General features: G+C 43.3%; 1 protein-coding gene across 1 annotated transcript; it reads left to right on the forward strand.

Annotated features, from left to right (window-relative positions):
* The first annotated feature begins 10184 nt into the window (after window positions 1-10184).
* Window positions 10185-13865, forward strand: LOC143543997 (tRNA (carboxymethyluridine(34)-5-O)-methyltransferase-like). The gene is made up of 2 exons (XM_077036185.1): window positions 10185-11262; window positions 13408-13865. Exons 1-2 carry the CDS (start codon window positions 10310-10312, stop codon window positions 13493-13495), a joined length of 1041 nt encoding a protein of 346 aa, XP_076892300.1. The 5' UTR covers window positions 10185-10309; the 3' UTR covers window positions 13496-13865.
* Window positions 13866-17297: the final 3432 nt, after the last annotated feature.

The raw sequence follows: 17297 nt of genomic DNA on the forward strand, positions 1-17297 counted from the left end.
TTTATATAAGGGGTCTCATTGTCCCATTCCCTTCCGAGCCTTCACGCTTCCAGCTACCAGGAGACGGAATGGTTCGCGAAGATATCCCGGGTCCAATCTCCGGTTTACCGGTTTGCGGAGTCCGGGATGGTGCTGCTGGGGATGAGCCGGGTATGGAAGGATGCGTCTCGGTTTCCTATCCTTCTCGAATACGGTTTGAACTCTATTCCTTATGGTATGTCTTGTCTTTCTTGCTGATATTAGTTTATTTTCTAACTGTTTCTTTTCTTTCAGAGGGGAATAATTTGGAGTCGCTCCTGTTCCCGCGGGAAGCTGACAGTCCCGTGCGGGTGGGCACTCGTGCTCTGGACGACAATGAGTTGCCCATCCTGGAGCAAACGGCGGATAGGTTTGTGGAGGTCTATCCGCCGGGCCAAGAGATCCTGAGCCACCGGCGGCCAGGTAAGGAGATATTTTATCCCGAACCTCTCAATGCTGTACCCGCTGTTGGAAATCCTTACATCCTATCTTCTTCTGAGGAATCCGCAGATGGTCCTCCCCTTGTGCGGAAGAAGAAGACTGCTGCCGGCGTGAAGGGGAAGGAGAAGGCCTCCACAGCTGATCCAGTGGTTCTATCTGACACGGAGTCAGATAGTGAAGAGGTGGCGGGGAAGCCCGTTGGTGAGAAGACCACTGCTCCGGAGGCTACGACCGTTACCTCCGGAGAACCAACGAAGACGACGGTGACCGGTACCAAGAGGCCGGCTCCATCGGGTTCCTCCCCGCCCGTCCGTACGTTCAGGGTCAAGAAAACCCGTAAGTATAATCATAATGCCTTTGTAGATTTGTCACTTCATAATTTTCTTTTAACACTCTTTGTGCAGGCGTGGATGTTGATGCAATCCGGGGTGAAATGCAGGGGAGTACCTCCTCGCCAATGACGGTAGGCTCGGTCAGCCTTCCTGAGGCGTCGACCCAGTCGCCTGCGCCTGCATCCGCTGGTCCAGTTGCTCGTTCCGTCGAGCCAACTGTTCCGGCCGAGATGACGTCACCGCCGGCCGTGAGTGCGATTTTTACAGCATCCTTCACGGAACCGGCGGTTACTGCTGCTTTTGAGGAGGCGGCGACCGCGGCGGAGACCACGACGGCGACCACGGCGGCTGCCACCATGCCCGCGCCACCGGCAACGACAGCCGGACCATCAGGTACGCGCAGGGCTTCCCGCCGATCTTTGCCACCTTCCCATCTGCCTGACCTGTTGGATGGATTTCCTTTAGGTTCAGGTGATGGGTTTGGCGGATATCGGCCTGTCATTGACCCTACAGGTGCGTAGGGTTCCTTTGTTTTTCCCCTTTTTTTTTATCATCTTTTCCTTACTGTCTTTGTTTCTTTTGCAGTGTCGGATTCCAATGAAGTGTATGTTCCACGATGGAACATACGCCGAGGAACAACCCTTCGTACCCCTGTGGAGTGCGTGGACTGGGCTCGCCACGCTGCTCCTCATGGTGCGTTGGGGGAAGCCATGGCTAGCTACCAGGAGGGTAGGCTAACCAATGAGCTTCGGGTTCTCCAGGCCCGGATGCAGCCGCGCATCGAGCTGCTTTGTCGTGAAAACGACAAGTTGAAAGCAGCTCGCGCCAAAGACGTATCTGAAGCGCGTGCTCTCCGGGAGGAGAACCAACAGCTGGCGGCAGCTGCCGCCGCCAAGGAGAAGGCCTTCAAGGCCCTCGAGGTTGAAGTTCAGGCGCGACTCGAGGCCCGTTCCAAGGCTGCCCAAGCTGTGAATGAACAGCTTCGGCTGGCCAGGGAAACTGCGCGAAACGCAACCGAGAGGGCTGCCCAGGCTGAAGCCGTTGCTGAGCCTCTGCGTTTGGAGAATGAGGAGCTGAAAGGCAAATTAGAGGCTCTCCAACGCGCTCATGATGCCTTGGCAATGGAAGATGCCAAGAAACTCCAGGAAATCCTGGACCAGAGGGGGGTGCTTGACCAAACCGAGCGGAAGCTTAAGGGCGTCGAAGAGGCTGCCGCTAAGGAAGTTTTACTTGCCAACCTTAACAAGAGCGAAGCCGAACGCGCCCATACCGAAGCTCAAGCTGCCCTCCAATGGCTTCTTCGAGAAGCGTTGCCTCAGGTATGTTTAGATTTATCTTCACGCATTTCTTTTGTAAGAAAAGGTTCTAATACTTGTATTTTTTTCTTTGTAGGTTGTGCGTCGGGTCTTTTCAGAGACCTCCTACGATGATGCTATGACCGCAGCCCTCAACGCTTCTCATGATGATGGGGAAAAAGCCGGCTTCATGCTTGGTCTAGGGTTTGTTGAGAAAGGCGTCCCGCCTTCCAACTTCCCTTTGTTCGATGTGGATACCGAAGCCATTTACGACCAAGCATTGAACCAATACGCCGCCTTCCCGCATCCAGTGGTGGAAAAGGTGGATGAAGTAGCTGTTGCTGATGATGGGTTAGCTGTCCTCAAAGCTTTCCTCGAACCACCCCGTTCTTCTGACGGAGCGGGTCCTAGTGGAGGCGGCCCTGAAGCTTGACCCCGAAGATCCCTTTCCATTGCTTAGACTTGTATAGATTCTCTTCTAGGCGGGTAGTAACCCGGCCATTCTTGTAATATATTACTGAAATATAAATCTTTTTGCGTATAAGATTGTTATTTCCTTCTTTGGATTCCCTGCTTTATAAACTCATGACTTGCATACTTAGTTTAAGTTAGCAATTTTCCAAGTGTTCTAGAATAAGTTAACCTCTTGAACGTGGTTGATGATGGGTTAAAGTTTCGCTTCCTCTTTCGTGATTGTGCGGGTAGAACCGTCACTTGCACTTGGTAGGATGGCTAAACTTTAACCTTTATCTGACCTGCGTGCAGGTTTTCCTCATTTCTAAGTATTTAGGATAAGTTAACCTTTGAACGTGGTTGATAGTGGGTTAAAGTTTCGCTTCCTCCTTCGTGATTGTGCGGATAGAACCGTCACTTGCACTTGGTAGGATGGCTAAACTTTACCCATACCTGACCTGCGTGTAGGGTTTCCTTTTTTCCTTGTAATTTTTTTTTTTTTTTTTTTTTTTTTTTTTTTTTTTTTTTTAGGATAACCTTTGAACGTGGTAAATGATAGTTTAAAGTTTTGCTTCCTTATTTGTGATTGTGCGGATAAGACCGTCACTTGCACTTACAAGGGTGGCTAAACTTTACTTACATCATACCTGCGTGTAGGTTTCCCTTATTTTTAACATTGTGTTTATACGGGTTTTGCCGCCTTCCACACGTAACGACTTACTTCTCCCCCTTTATGTGGTAAACACCGGCACCAGTGGGGAGTTCATAAGAATAAAGGTAAACACATTATGAAAGGAGAATCATTTCCATTAGAAGTGGCTCTTGGCCTTTTCTTTACAAGTTTTGGAATTGATCTACATATAACATTTGCGTAATTGAGCTCCATTCCATGTTCTTGGGATGGGAGTGCCATCGAGCCTTTCGAGCCGGTATGCGCCCTTTCCCAGAACTTGTTTGATAACATATGGCCCTTCCCAGACTGGGGCCAACTTTCCTGGGCGTTCTTGGTTCGAAGCCTCGTTGTTACGCAGTATGTAGTCTCCTTCCTTGAAGTTGCAGAGTTTTACCCGCGTGTTGTAGTACTTTTGCATTTGTCGTTTGTAATTCTCTTCACGCACTGCGGCTAAGTCTCTGCGTTCCTCGGTTAGCATAAGATCCAACCGTCTTTCCGCATCATTGTCTTCTGGCTGACTCAAGACCCTTGGTGAGGGTAGACCAATTTCGACCGGAACCATGGCTTCCGTGCCATAAGTGAGGCTGAACGGGTTTCCCCCGTACTGGCCTTCTTCAGCGTTCTGTTTGCCCAAAGGACGTGCGGAAGCTCGTCCACCCAGCCGGATCTGTGTTTCAAAAGTCTTTTCTTGATGCCTTCGACGATGCTCTTGTTTGCTCTTTCCACCTCACCATTACCTTGCGGATGTGCCACTGAGGTAAAGGTGTGGGTGATTTGAAGTTCTTTCAGCCACTGTTGTAGCTTCTTGTCAGCAAAGTTGGTGCCGTTATCGCTCACCAAATTCTGTGGAAGTCCAAAACGACAAATTATAAATTCCCAAATAAATTTTTTGATATGCTTTGCGGTTGTTTGGGCTAAAGGTTTTGCTTCTATCCACTTGGTGAAGTAGTCGATGGCTACCACTAGGAACTGAACATTTCCTGCTGCTGTAGGAAATGGGCCTGTCACATCGATGGCCCACTTCTGAAATGGCCACGAAGAAGTGACTGGAACCAGTTCGTTTTTTGGGCGATGCGTGTTAGGTGCGTAAAGCTGGCAAGACCTGCATTTTCTGATGTATGCCAGTGCATCCGTATGCATCCCCGGCCAAAAGTATCCCGCGTTGTTTAGCTTGGCTACAACAGCGCGGGGGCCTGCGTGTACCCCACAGATGCCTTCGTGTACTTCCCTTAGGAGGTAGCCGGCATCTTGGTTGTCCACGCATCTCAAGAGTGGGCCAAGAAAGTTACGTCTGTAAAGGATGTCATTGACGAGTTGATAATTCAGTGCTTTACAGCGTAGTTTTCTTGCCTGTGTTTTTGACTCTGGTAGTATTCCTGCTGCAAGGTAATTTATTATTGGTGTCATCCATGTTTCTGTATTCTGGATGACACAAATTTCCTTGTGCGGGACTGATGGTGCTTCGAGGAGTTCAATGCGGATGTCCTTTCCCAAGTGGGTGAAGGCTAGTGATGCAAGCTTGCTTAACGCATCCGCAGATTTGTTTTCGCTGCGCTTGACGTGTATGACTTTACAATCACTAAAATCACGCATAAGGGTTTTTGCCTGGGCGAGGTACAGGGCCATGGTGTCATTCACAGCCGTGTATGTTCCATTTATTTGGTTGGCCACCAGCATGGAATCCACGTGGGCTTCTAAGTTTTTCACTCCCATCTTACGCGCAATTCTCAAACCGGCCAAGAATGCTTCATATTCGGCTTCGTTATTCGTACTTGGAAAGTCCAGCCGAATAGCGTAAGTATATTCTTGGCCTGCTGGGTTGGTTAATTTTAACCCTGCGCCTGAACCCTCGTTACTGGCTGCTCCATCAGTGTAGAGTCGCCAGACATCATTGACGTCCTGTGCTGGGGAGGGTTGAGCCTCCTCCTGGCACTCTTTTTCCCGCGAAACGGGGACTTCTGCAATAAAATCGGCCAAGACCTGGCCTTTTATGGCTGGTCTTGGCTTGTACTTAATTGCATATTCTCCCAATTCAATTGCCCATTTGGCTAGACGTCCCGATAATTCGGGTTTGCCTAGAACATTTGAGAGTTTGAAGTTGGTGAGAATGGTGATTGGGTGGCCCTGGAAATATCGTCTTAACCTGCGTGAAGCGTGTATAAGTGCTAAGACCAATTTTTCGAGGGTAGAGTACCGGGTTTCTACGTCTGTTAGTACACGGCTAACATAATAGATTGGCATCTGGATGCCCTTTCGTTCTACTAGCAAGACTGCCCCGGTTGCTCTATCTGTTGCGGAAAGGTATAGGATTAACTCCTCTCCCGCTTGTGGTGCTGTAAGCGTTGGAAGTTCGATCAGGCGTGACCGAATCTCCTGAAAAGCTGCTTCCGCTTCTGGTGTCCAGCGGAAGTGCGTTTTCTTCAGGCAGTTTCTCAGTGTTGACACGAAAGGAAACGACTTATCCGCATGGTTTGCCAAGAAGCGATTAAGTGCGACTAGTCGCCCATTCAGTGTCTGAGCCTGTTTGATGGTGGTAGGTGATTCCATTTTAACAATGGCTTCGACCTTTTCAGGGTTCGCTCTAAAGCCATCTTTAGTAACAATGACTCCCAAGAACTTCCCTTCTTCCATCCCAAATGAACACTTGCTCGGGTTGAGCTTCATGTTTATCTTTCGGAGCGTGTTGAAAGTTTCTTCAATGTCTTTCAACATCGCCTCAGGCTCGAGGCTTTTGATGACCAAATCATCCATATAGACTTCCAAGTTTCTCCCGATTTGGGCATGAAACTCTTTGTCCATTAGTCGTTGGTACGTGGACCCTGCATTCTTAAGTCCGAATGGCATCATTTTATAACAAAATGTACCATCGGGCGTCCGAAATGCGGTTTTGTCCTGGTCATCAATGGCCATGTGGATTTGGTGGTACCCCTTATACGCATCCAAGAAGCATTTAAGGCGAAATGGCGCCAACGAATCCACTTTGAGATCAATTTCTGGTAACGGATAACAATCTTTGGGGCATGCTTTGTTCAAATCTTTGAAATCTATGCACATGCGCCATTGTTTGTCATTCTTCGGTACCATTACGGGATTTGCAACCCATGTTTGATATCTACTAACGCGTACGATGCCTGCGTCAAGGAGTTCCTTGACTTGGGTTCTACACGCGTTAGTTTGTTCAGGCCCCATTACCCTGCGCTTTTGTACGATTGGCGTAACAGCCGGATCGCATTTGAGCTTATGCTCCGCCTTACTTCGGGGTACACCAGTCATGTCAGCTGGTGTCCACGCAAAGATGTCAGCGTTTTTCTGCAGTAAGCGCTTGAGTAAGGTGCGGGTGGGATCAACAATTGTTGGTCCAATGGTAACGGCCTGGTCGGGGTATTTGCCATTGAAGGCCCATTTTTCTGGTTCAGTGACGGTTGGTTTAGCCTTCTTCGGTTTGGGTTTAGATGAGACAGATGCAATGCATACCTGGGGAATGCCAGAGATCATTGCTACACCCTCAGCTGTTGGCCATCCCATCATGCCGTGGACTGAAGATACCACGGCGTTGAATCTTGCCATCCCATCTCTTCCGAATAGGATGTCGTATGTGTGGTGTGGCTTTTTCATCACGACAAAATCCACGTCTTCTGTGCGTGAATGATTCCCATCAGTAAGAGTAACGGGGAAAGATAGGATACCCAGGGGTGTTTCTGTACTGCCATCAAACCCTTCCATTGAAGCGTAGACCGTTTCCAAGCGTTCCTTGTCTTCATCATCCAGCTTATCAAAGAACTGCCTGTACATCACTGTCGACGAAGCGCCGTTGTCAGCAAGAGTGCGGGAGGTGATGTAGTGCCCCAGCTGGCTTCTGATGACGATGGGGCCTTCTTTGCTGGGGCCTCCTGGCACTCGCGGGAAGCGCACCTCAGCTTCCTTCCACGCGCATGGTTCTATCACCCGTCTTTTTCTTCCTCTGACCTTGCCATGAACCATGTTGATGCTGATGTCGACGGGCTTTCGTCCGTTACCTCTGTACCGGTTGTCATTCCTTCCTCCCTTCCTGATCGATGCCACGAGATGTGCAAGCCTTCCATCCTTAACAAATGTTTCAATAATATCCTTCAAGGATGTGCACTCTTCAGTACCATGACCCTTTGTCCCGTGGAAATCACAGGATTTGCTTTGATCCGCATTAGGTTTCTGCCGGATCGATGGGGCTTTGGGCCATGGCAATTTTTCCGTGGCAAATATCTCCGTGACGCTCTTTGTGAGTGGCGTCCACCGGTGTTTTCGATTTGAAGGGTGTGTGTTGTCCCTTCCGCCAACAAGAGGGCGAGAGCTGGATGAGGTGTCAAAGTTTACCCTTGACTGCCAAATACCTAGCCTCCTCTTTTTGTTCTGCCGGGCGATCCGGACATTGTTCTCTCTTGTCCTCTGCGTGTAGAGGTGCGTACTCTGGGGAAGGTCCCTTCCCAGTTGCTTTTCCGTCTCGGCAAAGCGCTTTGCCGCCGTCATGATGGCATCCCATGTGGATGGCATGCCATCCTTACCCGTCAACGTGCGGATAAGTTCTGGGTATTCGGCGCCTTGGATGAAGGCGGCGCGAACCAGATCCTCACTTATGTTGCCGAGACTAAGCTTTTTAGAGTTGAAGCGAGTGATGAAGTCTAGTAAAGATTCATCCTCCTCTCTCACGCAGTTGAGGATCGTCCACTGCTCTTCAGTGTACTTCCTCTGTTGGCTGAAGTGCTGGCTGAACTTGTTCTGAAAGTCCGCCCAGTCATATATGTGGTGGATCGGTAAACGATCGAACCATGCCCTGGCTGCTCCGACCAGAGTCATCTGGAACATGTAGCACCACGTGGGTTCCGTCCAGTTGCTGACGGTAGCCCCCGCAATGAACCTGTTCAGATGGTCGTCTGGGTCGGATAGACCATCATAAGTGCCAATGTTTGACATTTGTTTGGCACTTCTCGGGGCGATTGCCTCCGCAATGTCTCTTGCGAATTTTGACCTTCCTGCATTTGTGGCAGTTGGTCTAAAGGTTTTGGAGAAGTCACGCGGGTTTCTCTCCGCGATTGGTTTAAAAGCTTCCCCAAAATTCCTTTTTGGTTGGATGTCCGTGTCCTTACGCTTCCCTTTCGCCTTATGGCGAGGGTTCGCGTCGGTATCAGACTCCAACTCGTCTTCTGAGTACTCGCAGTCACTGCTCATATTGAGGTGTTGGCGAGTACTGGTGAATTCGTCAGCCTGTTGAGCTGAACGCAAGCGTTCATCCAATTCGGCTTGGAATTCTCTTTGCCGTGCTTCGGCCCACGCCTTCACTTGATCTAGTGTTTGGCGAGGGACCTTCGTTCGTTTTTCCAGTTGGGTATCGGTGAACCCCAATGGAATATTTACTCCACTTGCCCCGGCTTGGGTAGTCGGGGTAGTGTTCGTAAGGATTGTATAACCGCCGGTGTTCCCCCCAGTTGCTGGGGTGGTTACCGGGGTTTCTTGGTCAGTTACAGGCCTTTGGACCGGAGTAACGTTAACCATTTCTTCAGAAATTGTGAAAACTAAAATAGTTCTAGCTTTTATGCACGGATGGCGCCAATGAAGAAACACTAAGTGACCCGGTACAGATTATAGATAATCTGGGGGTTAAGTAATGTTTCCCACGAATGAGGTCTAGCTGAGAAGGTTGTTCTTCAGGAGACCTGCAAAACAAACACCGTAAGCTCGTCACTGAGAAGGGGGGGGTTCCTCCTTGTGACCACCCTCCGGCGTGAGAATCAGACTAGGTTGCTCTGAATATAAGTGTATATTAAGAGATTGCTAGATAACTGGATAGCAGATGATCTTACCATTCCAAGATGTTGGAGTATTTATAGCCGAAGGTAGGTTTTCTAGAAGGTACAGCCGGCTGAATAGTATTCCTGTTCAACCAACAGTGGATTACGCACAGGCCATACTGGTTGGTGGGTAGGTTACGGCCAACAGTAACAAAGTCGGCTGCACTATTCCACCAACTGTAGACTATGCACGTCCCACTGACTGTGGATTGTACGCAGGCCATGCTGGTTGGTGAATAGGTTACGGCCAACAGTAACACTATTCCACCAACTGTAGGCTGCGCATGCTCCACAGTAAGGGTTGGTGAGTAGGCAGCGGCTAATAGTGACAAACAGTACTAGAGGGTGCTCCTCCTCGCACTGTTGTCGGTGAGCTGTCACCCTGTGATTGGCTCATGGGCTGTTCTGGTCAGATCGTCTGTCCTATCCATACCTTGGTAGGTATGGTACAAAAGATCTTTCAGAATCAGACTGGCTCATTTGGGCGGGATTGTTCCCGCCTTGCTCATGCCTTCACGTGACTGCTGAAGTAGCTAGTGTCTTGTGCGTGTAGCCCTGCTGTCTGCGGGTAGCCTTCCCTGATGGCTTGTATCCGCAACTGCGGGAACAGGCGGGGTACTTCACCATTGGGAGGCTTTCCCTGCGTGTACAGCTTGCGTACTGCGCGTAAGATTCTATGAGCATGGTGGGTCCTGCGGGAGCAGATGGCCTTTGCGCAGACGTCCCCGTTCAAGGTGAGTCTTGCGGGACCAACTGGTCTCTGCTGGGACCTACCTCTTCAAAATAACCTTCTCTATTTACCAATCCCATTTTAAGATTTTTAATATACCTATATAAAAAAATAAATCCTAATCATTTCCTCTACCACTCTAAGTTATACCCATTTTGTTTTAATAAAAATTATTTTTTTTTTGTGATAGATGATTAAACGAGTTGTTTTTTAGTCAATCTGAATTTTCGTTTATTCAGATTAAGATTGAAATTTTTGTCAGTTTAACACAAATAACAATGAGTTAGTTCAGCACGTCAACTTGCAACCGCTAACCCGTCACGATTAACACCCATAATTACGACTATAATTATACACCAGCAAAAATAAACTTTAATACAAAATAAATAGTTGGTCGTTAAAAAAAATAATAAAAAAAATACAAAATAAATAAAATTGGTATGTAATAGTGAGACACGACGGACGACTTTGCGCCGACGAACACTAGGGTTTAACTAACTTCAACCATCGTCAAACACCAATCAATCTGACGGCTAATCGAATTGATGCTCAAAACCCTAACCCGATCTAAAACCCTTCAATACCCATCTTCAATTCCTCATAACAACAACCAATCAACCTTCAATTTCAATTTCAATTTCACCACCACACGTCCAATGAAAGAAATCAAAACCAAGAAACCCACAAATTGTTCGTCTTCAAGCGTCCAATCAACCCCAGAAATCGAAAAAAAATACGTCCATCGTGTCTACGATGCAATCGCACCTCATTTTAGTGCAACCCGGTTCGCCAAATGGCCTAAAGTTTCAACCTTTTTGAACAATTTGCAGCCCGGGTCTGTTGTTCTTGATGCTGGGTGTGGTAATGGCAAGTATTTAGGGCTAAACCCTGATTGTTTCTTTATTGGTTGTGATATAAGTGCACCGTTGATTCAGATTTGTAGTGACAGAGGTCATGAGGTTTTGGTTGCCGACGTGGTTAATTTGCCGTACCAGAGCGGGTACGGTGATGCCGCCATTTCGATTGCGGTTTTGCATCATTTGAGTACTGAGCTTAGGAGGAGGAAAGCTATTGATGAGTTGGTTAGGGTTGTGAAAATTGGTGGCCATGTTTTGATTACCGTGTGGGCGGTTGAGCAGGAAGATGGAACTTTGCTTAATAAGTGGACCCCGCTTACGCGGAAGTATTTGGAAGAGTGGATTGGGCCCGGGAGTCCGGGTAGTCCACGGGTTCGTAGCTCGTCTGGGGTTACGTTGGAAAGTATTCCTGAAACTGAGGTTAAAGAAATTAATGATTTTGATGATGTGAGTCGACAAGAAGTTGAAGATGATAAGCAGCAAGAGTATTTTGTGCCTTGGCATTTGCCTTATCATCGGGCGGAAGTGAGTGGGGCTTCGGTTGGGGCGGTTGAAAATGGGCTTGCGAGGAAAGATGATGTGAAAGGCGCGATCGTGTATGATAGATATTATCATGTGTTTGGTGAAGGTGAACTTGAAAGGTAATATTTTTATTCATGCGTTAGTGTTTGTTAATATTTGGCTATTGATACAGATAGTTGTGTAGTTTAGATATTAGGTTGAGGTTTTCATTGATTATGGAATGTTTGTTAGGTTGTGTTTGTTTTTGCTTATAAGGGCTTCAAGGAGCCTATGTCTGCGGGCGTGCAGACATAAGCTCTTGAAGATAGTTTGTTTTTAAAAAAAAAAAATCTGAAAACTGCTTTTATGGTCTTAAAAAATAAGCTAATATCACAATCTTCACACTTCTTAACATTATACCAACACCGTCCAACACCATCACCACCCACCGTCCGCCATCACCACCACCACCATCCACCGTCCACCACCACCACCACCGTCCACCACCACCCACCGTCCGCCGCCACCACCACCCACCACCACCCACCGTCCGCCACCACCACCACCCACCGTCCGCCACCACCACCGTCAACCACTCACCACCACCACCGTCAACCACCCACCACCACCACCGTCCATCACCACCACCCCCGTCGGACACAACCACCGTCCATCACCACCACCCCCGTCGGCCACAACCACCGTCCACTACCACCACCATCCACCACCACCACCACCCGCCACAACATACAACACCACCATAGTCCACCACCACCACCACCGTTCATCACCACCACCACCACCACCACCCATTGTCGGCACCATCACCGTCCACCACCCACCACCGTCCACCACAACCGTCCATCATCACCACCCACTGTTCCCCGCCTACCGCAATCGTCTACCACCACCCACTTTCATAGTTCGTACACCACTACCAATTATTTTAGCAGTCCAAACGTTAAATGACTTTTATCTACTGTAATATTAATATATATTATAGATAACTAATTTTCAGCTTATGCAGACAATATCCAGTTTATAAAACAAACAGTATTATATTTTCAGATTGCAGACCTTCAAAACACATCTTCAGTTGCATACATTAAATCAGATGAAATCAGATTACGGACAATTTTTGTCTTCAAAAACAAACAGCACCTTAGTGTAAAGATTGCTTCAAGACATTAGATTTTTGGCCTGATAGAGTGTTTAGATGCTCATACCGATTACTATTAGAAGACGGTATGTAGTTGCTATAAAAGAACTAATCTTTAGGGTCATAGTTATACCAAATCTTGATCTTTAGAGCCGTATACACGTGATCTTACAAGTTACAAACCTTTACTTTGATCAAATATTGTTTTAATTCCGTATCTTTATTATTGACGGGTTATAATATTACTGAATCGTGTTATTTAAAGTCGTATACAAGTGATCTATTGACCTTTTACTTTTGATCAAATATTGTCTTGATATCAAGTCGTGATTTTTGACGGGCCAAATTAAACAAACTTTGATCTCTTTACTTTTGATACAAAATCGTCTTAATACCAAATCTTGATTTTGGCGGGTCATAAAAATCACTAGGGGTGCAAACGAACCGAGCCTGAGCTCGACTGGCCTCGAGCTGGTCTCGTTTAACTTACACATAGCTTGAGCTCGAGTTTGGCTATTTGGAGCTTTATTGAGCTTGGCTCATGACTAAGAGCATGTTTGGGATTGAGTTTGAAAAATGCTTATTAGCTTATTGGCTTTTTCAAAAAGCCATTTTGAGAAGCCAGTATTTGAGGCTTTTGGACAACTGCTTTTTGAACATTTTAAAAAGCTAAAATAAGAAAGATATTTGTCATTGCCAAACACATTTTAACTTTTTTGCTTTTTGAAAACACTAATAAGCCAATAATCATTTTTCAAACTCAATCCCAAACATGCTCTAGGTTTCAAGCTTGAGCTCGCCTTGTTCACTATTTAATAATTAATAATTAATTTAATACATTTATAACTATATATATAATAAAATAAATTTTATATAAATAATAGGCTTGCTTAGGCTCGCGAGCTGGCTCAAATCCGATAAGTGAAGGTGGAGGTCGTTTAAGCTCGGCTCGATTGAGTTTTTTTACGAGCCAATCTCGAGTAGCCCCCGAGCGGCTCGGCTTGTTTGCACCCCTTAATTAATCACTTTCAAGTTGCACTTCCTATCGCCCTCTAGTATAGCTCCGTTTTGACTCATATTGTTTCAAATTTAAAAATTTATTGACAAGCTGTGTTCTTTTTATTAGGTTGGTTTCTGGTATGAAGAATGCATTTATTGTGGATCGGTTTTATGACAAGTCTAATTGGTGTGTGATTCTTGAGAAAACCTCATAAGGAAACAACGATACATTATTGGATCAGTTTTATGACTGAAGGTGAAAATGGTTTACAAAATGTCAGAAAGTGATCGAAATCAAAAGCCGAATGCTTTATTTGAGCATTTTTTTATGTCAAAATTTGTACGCGTATCTTATCAAACTCCCAGATTTGGGTGCAGGATTTTGTAGGTTTTTTAGTGACAAGTTTAGTTTTTGTAACTTGATCTCACAATTGGAGTTATGGTTTCGTGTTGGATTTTGATTTGAGCACTCGTAATGTATTGTCAAGCGGAAAAACTGTTTTTGTTGAAATGGTTAAAAAGGTACAACTTTTATAATACATACATTATGCAAATGGTTCATCATGGGAATTGATCTCATTCTGGATATGAGTACTTATCAAACAGGGCACTATAACAAGCACATAACGAGATTTTTTCCCTCTATTTTTGCTAGGTTATATTCAATGTATGATGCATTATGCAATGTCTTTATCTTTGTAACGGACCACCTTTTGTCCAAGCGAAGAAATACGCTTTCTCCAGACTAGTGCTGGTCCAACTAGTTGACCACTTTCGTATGAGCTATCGCTGGGCCGGATGGTAGGGTGAGTGTAGTCTGGATTAATGTTGGTTTGTATAATGATAGGTTTGGCCTATGTTATCAGTTGCATCTACATGAAGTACACGTGTGCACTATCTTAAAACTATAATTCTATGTCTCAAGGTATAGTTTTAGTCAGTTTTATCTATAGGCATCATTGTAAACTTATTTTGATCCTAACCCAATTATGAAAATTGTCAAATCTTAGTTTGGTAATCACCTAATCCAACTTTAGTAGTTGGAATTTATTTTTGGGAGCCTATATGGTTATTGTAACATCATTTTGGCCCATATAATCTACAACTTTACCAGTTGTACAGTTTAATCAGTTGAAAGGTTATTAACATTTTCAGATTCACTATGTCTTCAAATTTAGAGATGATGATTTTGTTAGTTTATGAAATTAAAGCTTATAACTCATTCTATATTCATACCTGATAGATTCTAGTAAAAAAAATCAAAAAACAAAAAAATATATATATTTGGCCTTTTCTCAACAAGTGTCTCACTCTCTAGAAGCCTAAAAATTTCCATCTTTTTTTTATGTCTGGTTCTCAACTCCAAAAATTTAGTATAGTGTATTGTCATACAAGCATTGCAAGAATGGGGGCAATCTCCTCCACAACAGAAAAGTGTTATTTATGAACTAAAATTCCGGTGTCTCCAAAAAAATTTGGTTAACCGCTCATGAAAAAAAATCTTGGGTCCTCCACACGTATAAAACCTTTTTAAGTCATAGGTTGTGTATGGTTCAAGGATTTGTTTTTAGAGGAACTAAAATTTGTAAATTTTAAGGCAATTGAAATATACCAAGGGAGTTCGACTTTGTGAGACATTTAAGTGAGAAAAAGATCATAGACTATGAAGTTATTGGAGTTACACTAATGTTTGCACCACCACCACTATTGGCAATGCGTGCACCCCTGACCGACACCACCTACTTTGTGGCCGTCACCACCATTGACGATAGCAACACCTCCTTAACCATTGTGTCTCCGCCACCATTGTTTATTAGATGCAGGGTGGTGTAAATGGGTTTAGTTACAAAAGAGTAAAATTGTATATTAGAATGATCTAACAATGTTTTTGGTCTTTGATGTTTTCTTTGCCTTTTGGCTTTGGTATTCATGTTGTGATTCATGTTTATAAAAAAATATACATAAATATTCTTTTATTGGTGAGCAAGTTCGTTTAATATACATCATAGTAGTGAGTGGTGGTCCATATAATATCATGGTAAAATTTGTAAAGTGATGAGTGAAGAAGATACAGATGATCATTCCCAAGCCTAATGAGACAAGAAGATAAGTACTTTACAATCGAAATGGTGTAGTGGGGACCTTTCAGGGTTAGAGTGATGTTTTTAAAGATCAAAAACTCTTGATGTCGATCAAGAAGTGCACATGTGCTGGATTAGTTTAATCCACCGAACCATTATGAACCATTGTGTTTTATACGGTCATTTACCAAATAATTTATTGATAAGCGGTGAATCTAAAGAAGGTCTATAAAACTCGCAAGAATCTAAACACATCATCTAGCATATTGTGACATCCTCTTCATGCACCAACTATTAAGGGCGCGTTCATTTTACAGAATTCGTGGAAATTTAAAGGAATTGGAATTAAAATCCCATGACATGGCGTGTTCGTTTTGTTGGAATTGGAATATTAATTTCATTTTGGTGTGTTCGGTTCAAAGAACTGAAATTGGAATTGGAATTCAATTTCTTCAAATTCCTTTAAATTAAGGAATTCCAAATCCTTCCGAAATGTGAAGGAATTTAAAAAAATTCATTAGAATCTTTTCTCAAGTTTTTTTTTAACGAGGGCAACGAATAAAACATTTTATTTTTTTTATTTTTTTTGTTTTTAATTTATATTTTGAGTTATGAATTTTTTATTATTATTTTTGAATATTTTTTTGAGAGATTTTTTATCTTAATAAAAAACTCATAATAAAAATTCATAAAAAATAATAAAAAAAAATCATCAAACAAAATATAAATAAAAAACAAAAAATCTAAAATAACTAAAATGTTTTCGCTGTTATCATTGTTAAAAAAAAGCCTGATTCTTATTCATTTATCAAACGAACGCATTAAAGAATGTAATTGGATTTCAATTCCCTCCAAATTCAATTCCTATTGGAATGTTAAGATTCAAAATCCAATTCATTTTAATTCCAAATCATATGCAAATTCCAATTCCATTATGTGAAACAACGTGCCATAAGGTAGTGTTTGATATGAAGTAATGATAGGCGGAATGAAATGGATCATTCCAAATGAATGAAATAAAATATGTTTGGTTGTCATTCATCAATGGAATGAATCATTCCTAAAGAATGCAATTCCTTCCATATATAAAATTTTTCATTTCTTAATAAAATGTGGTTTTTCTTTCTTTCCTTCTAGAAATGAAATAGAAAATGATCAATAATAATAATTAATTACTTAATTATTATTATTATTATTACTCCCTACAGTTATTATTGTTATTTTATCATCATCACTATTTTATTATGGTAAAAATATTATAAAATTATGATTATTATTATATTTTTATTACTATATCGCATTATTGTATTACCGTTTTATTAATTCACGAAAAAATATTATGATTGAATAATTCACTATATAATAAAAAATAATAATAAAGTGATGATTTATTTCATTCTTATGTGGTAACCAAACAAGACAATGGAATAATAATGATTTATTTTATTCCTTTGTTCATTTCATTCTTTTACCAATTTCATTCCCTCTTTCATTCCATTACCACATACCAAATAGACCCTAAATATCAAATGATAAGACTTTACTAAAAGTGGTTGATGGTTGATCTTAGACCATCTACATAAGAAAAAAATGATATTTGCTCATAATTCTAAAACAAAGTCTAGGTTTAGGTTTTCTAGGATACACACAAAGATAATTTATCGTTTGGTGGCGACATTGACACAAGGGTGAGGGTGACGAGGTTTTAGCACAATAAAATGACTCCAAGTTGTTGTGTGCACTTATGTTTGTGTGTAGTTTTTTCGTTGAAAAACCGAACATAAAACACAAATCTCATCAAGTGAAACGTTTTACAGGTGTTTCTAAGATATATGACAATAACAATCACACTAATAAAAAAAATCAATAAAAAGTTAAAAACTAATAGTTTGTCATTTTATAGGGCCTAAAAATAAAAAATAAAACAAATCCAAAG

Source organism: Bidens hawaiensis, unplaced genomic scaffold (genome assembly GCF_021521415.1).
Source record: "Bidens hawaiensis isolate Kalapana, Puna unplaced genomic scaffold, B.hawaiensis_p1.1 tig00013425_1, whole genome shotgun sequence".
NCBI lineage: Eukaryota > Viridiplantae > Streptophyta > Magnoliopsida > Asterales > Asteraceae > Bidens > Bidens hawaiensis.

What these genes read in the sequence shown, in the direction of transcription:
- LOC143543997 (XM_077036185.1), top strand. Translation starts at nt 10,310, where the DNA reads ATGCTCAAAACCCTAACCCGATCTAAAACCCTTCAATACCCATCTTCA. An exon ending in GGTGAAGGTGAACTTGAAAG is followed by an intron (nt 11,263 to 13,407) that starts GTAATATTTTTA and finishes TCTTTTTATTAG; the next exon opens with GTTGGTTTCTGGTATGAAGA.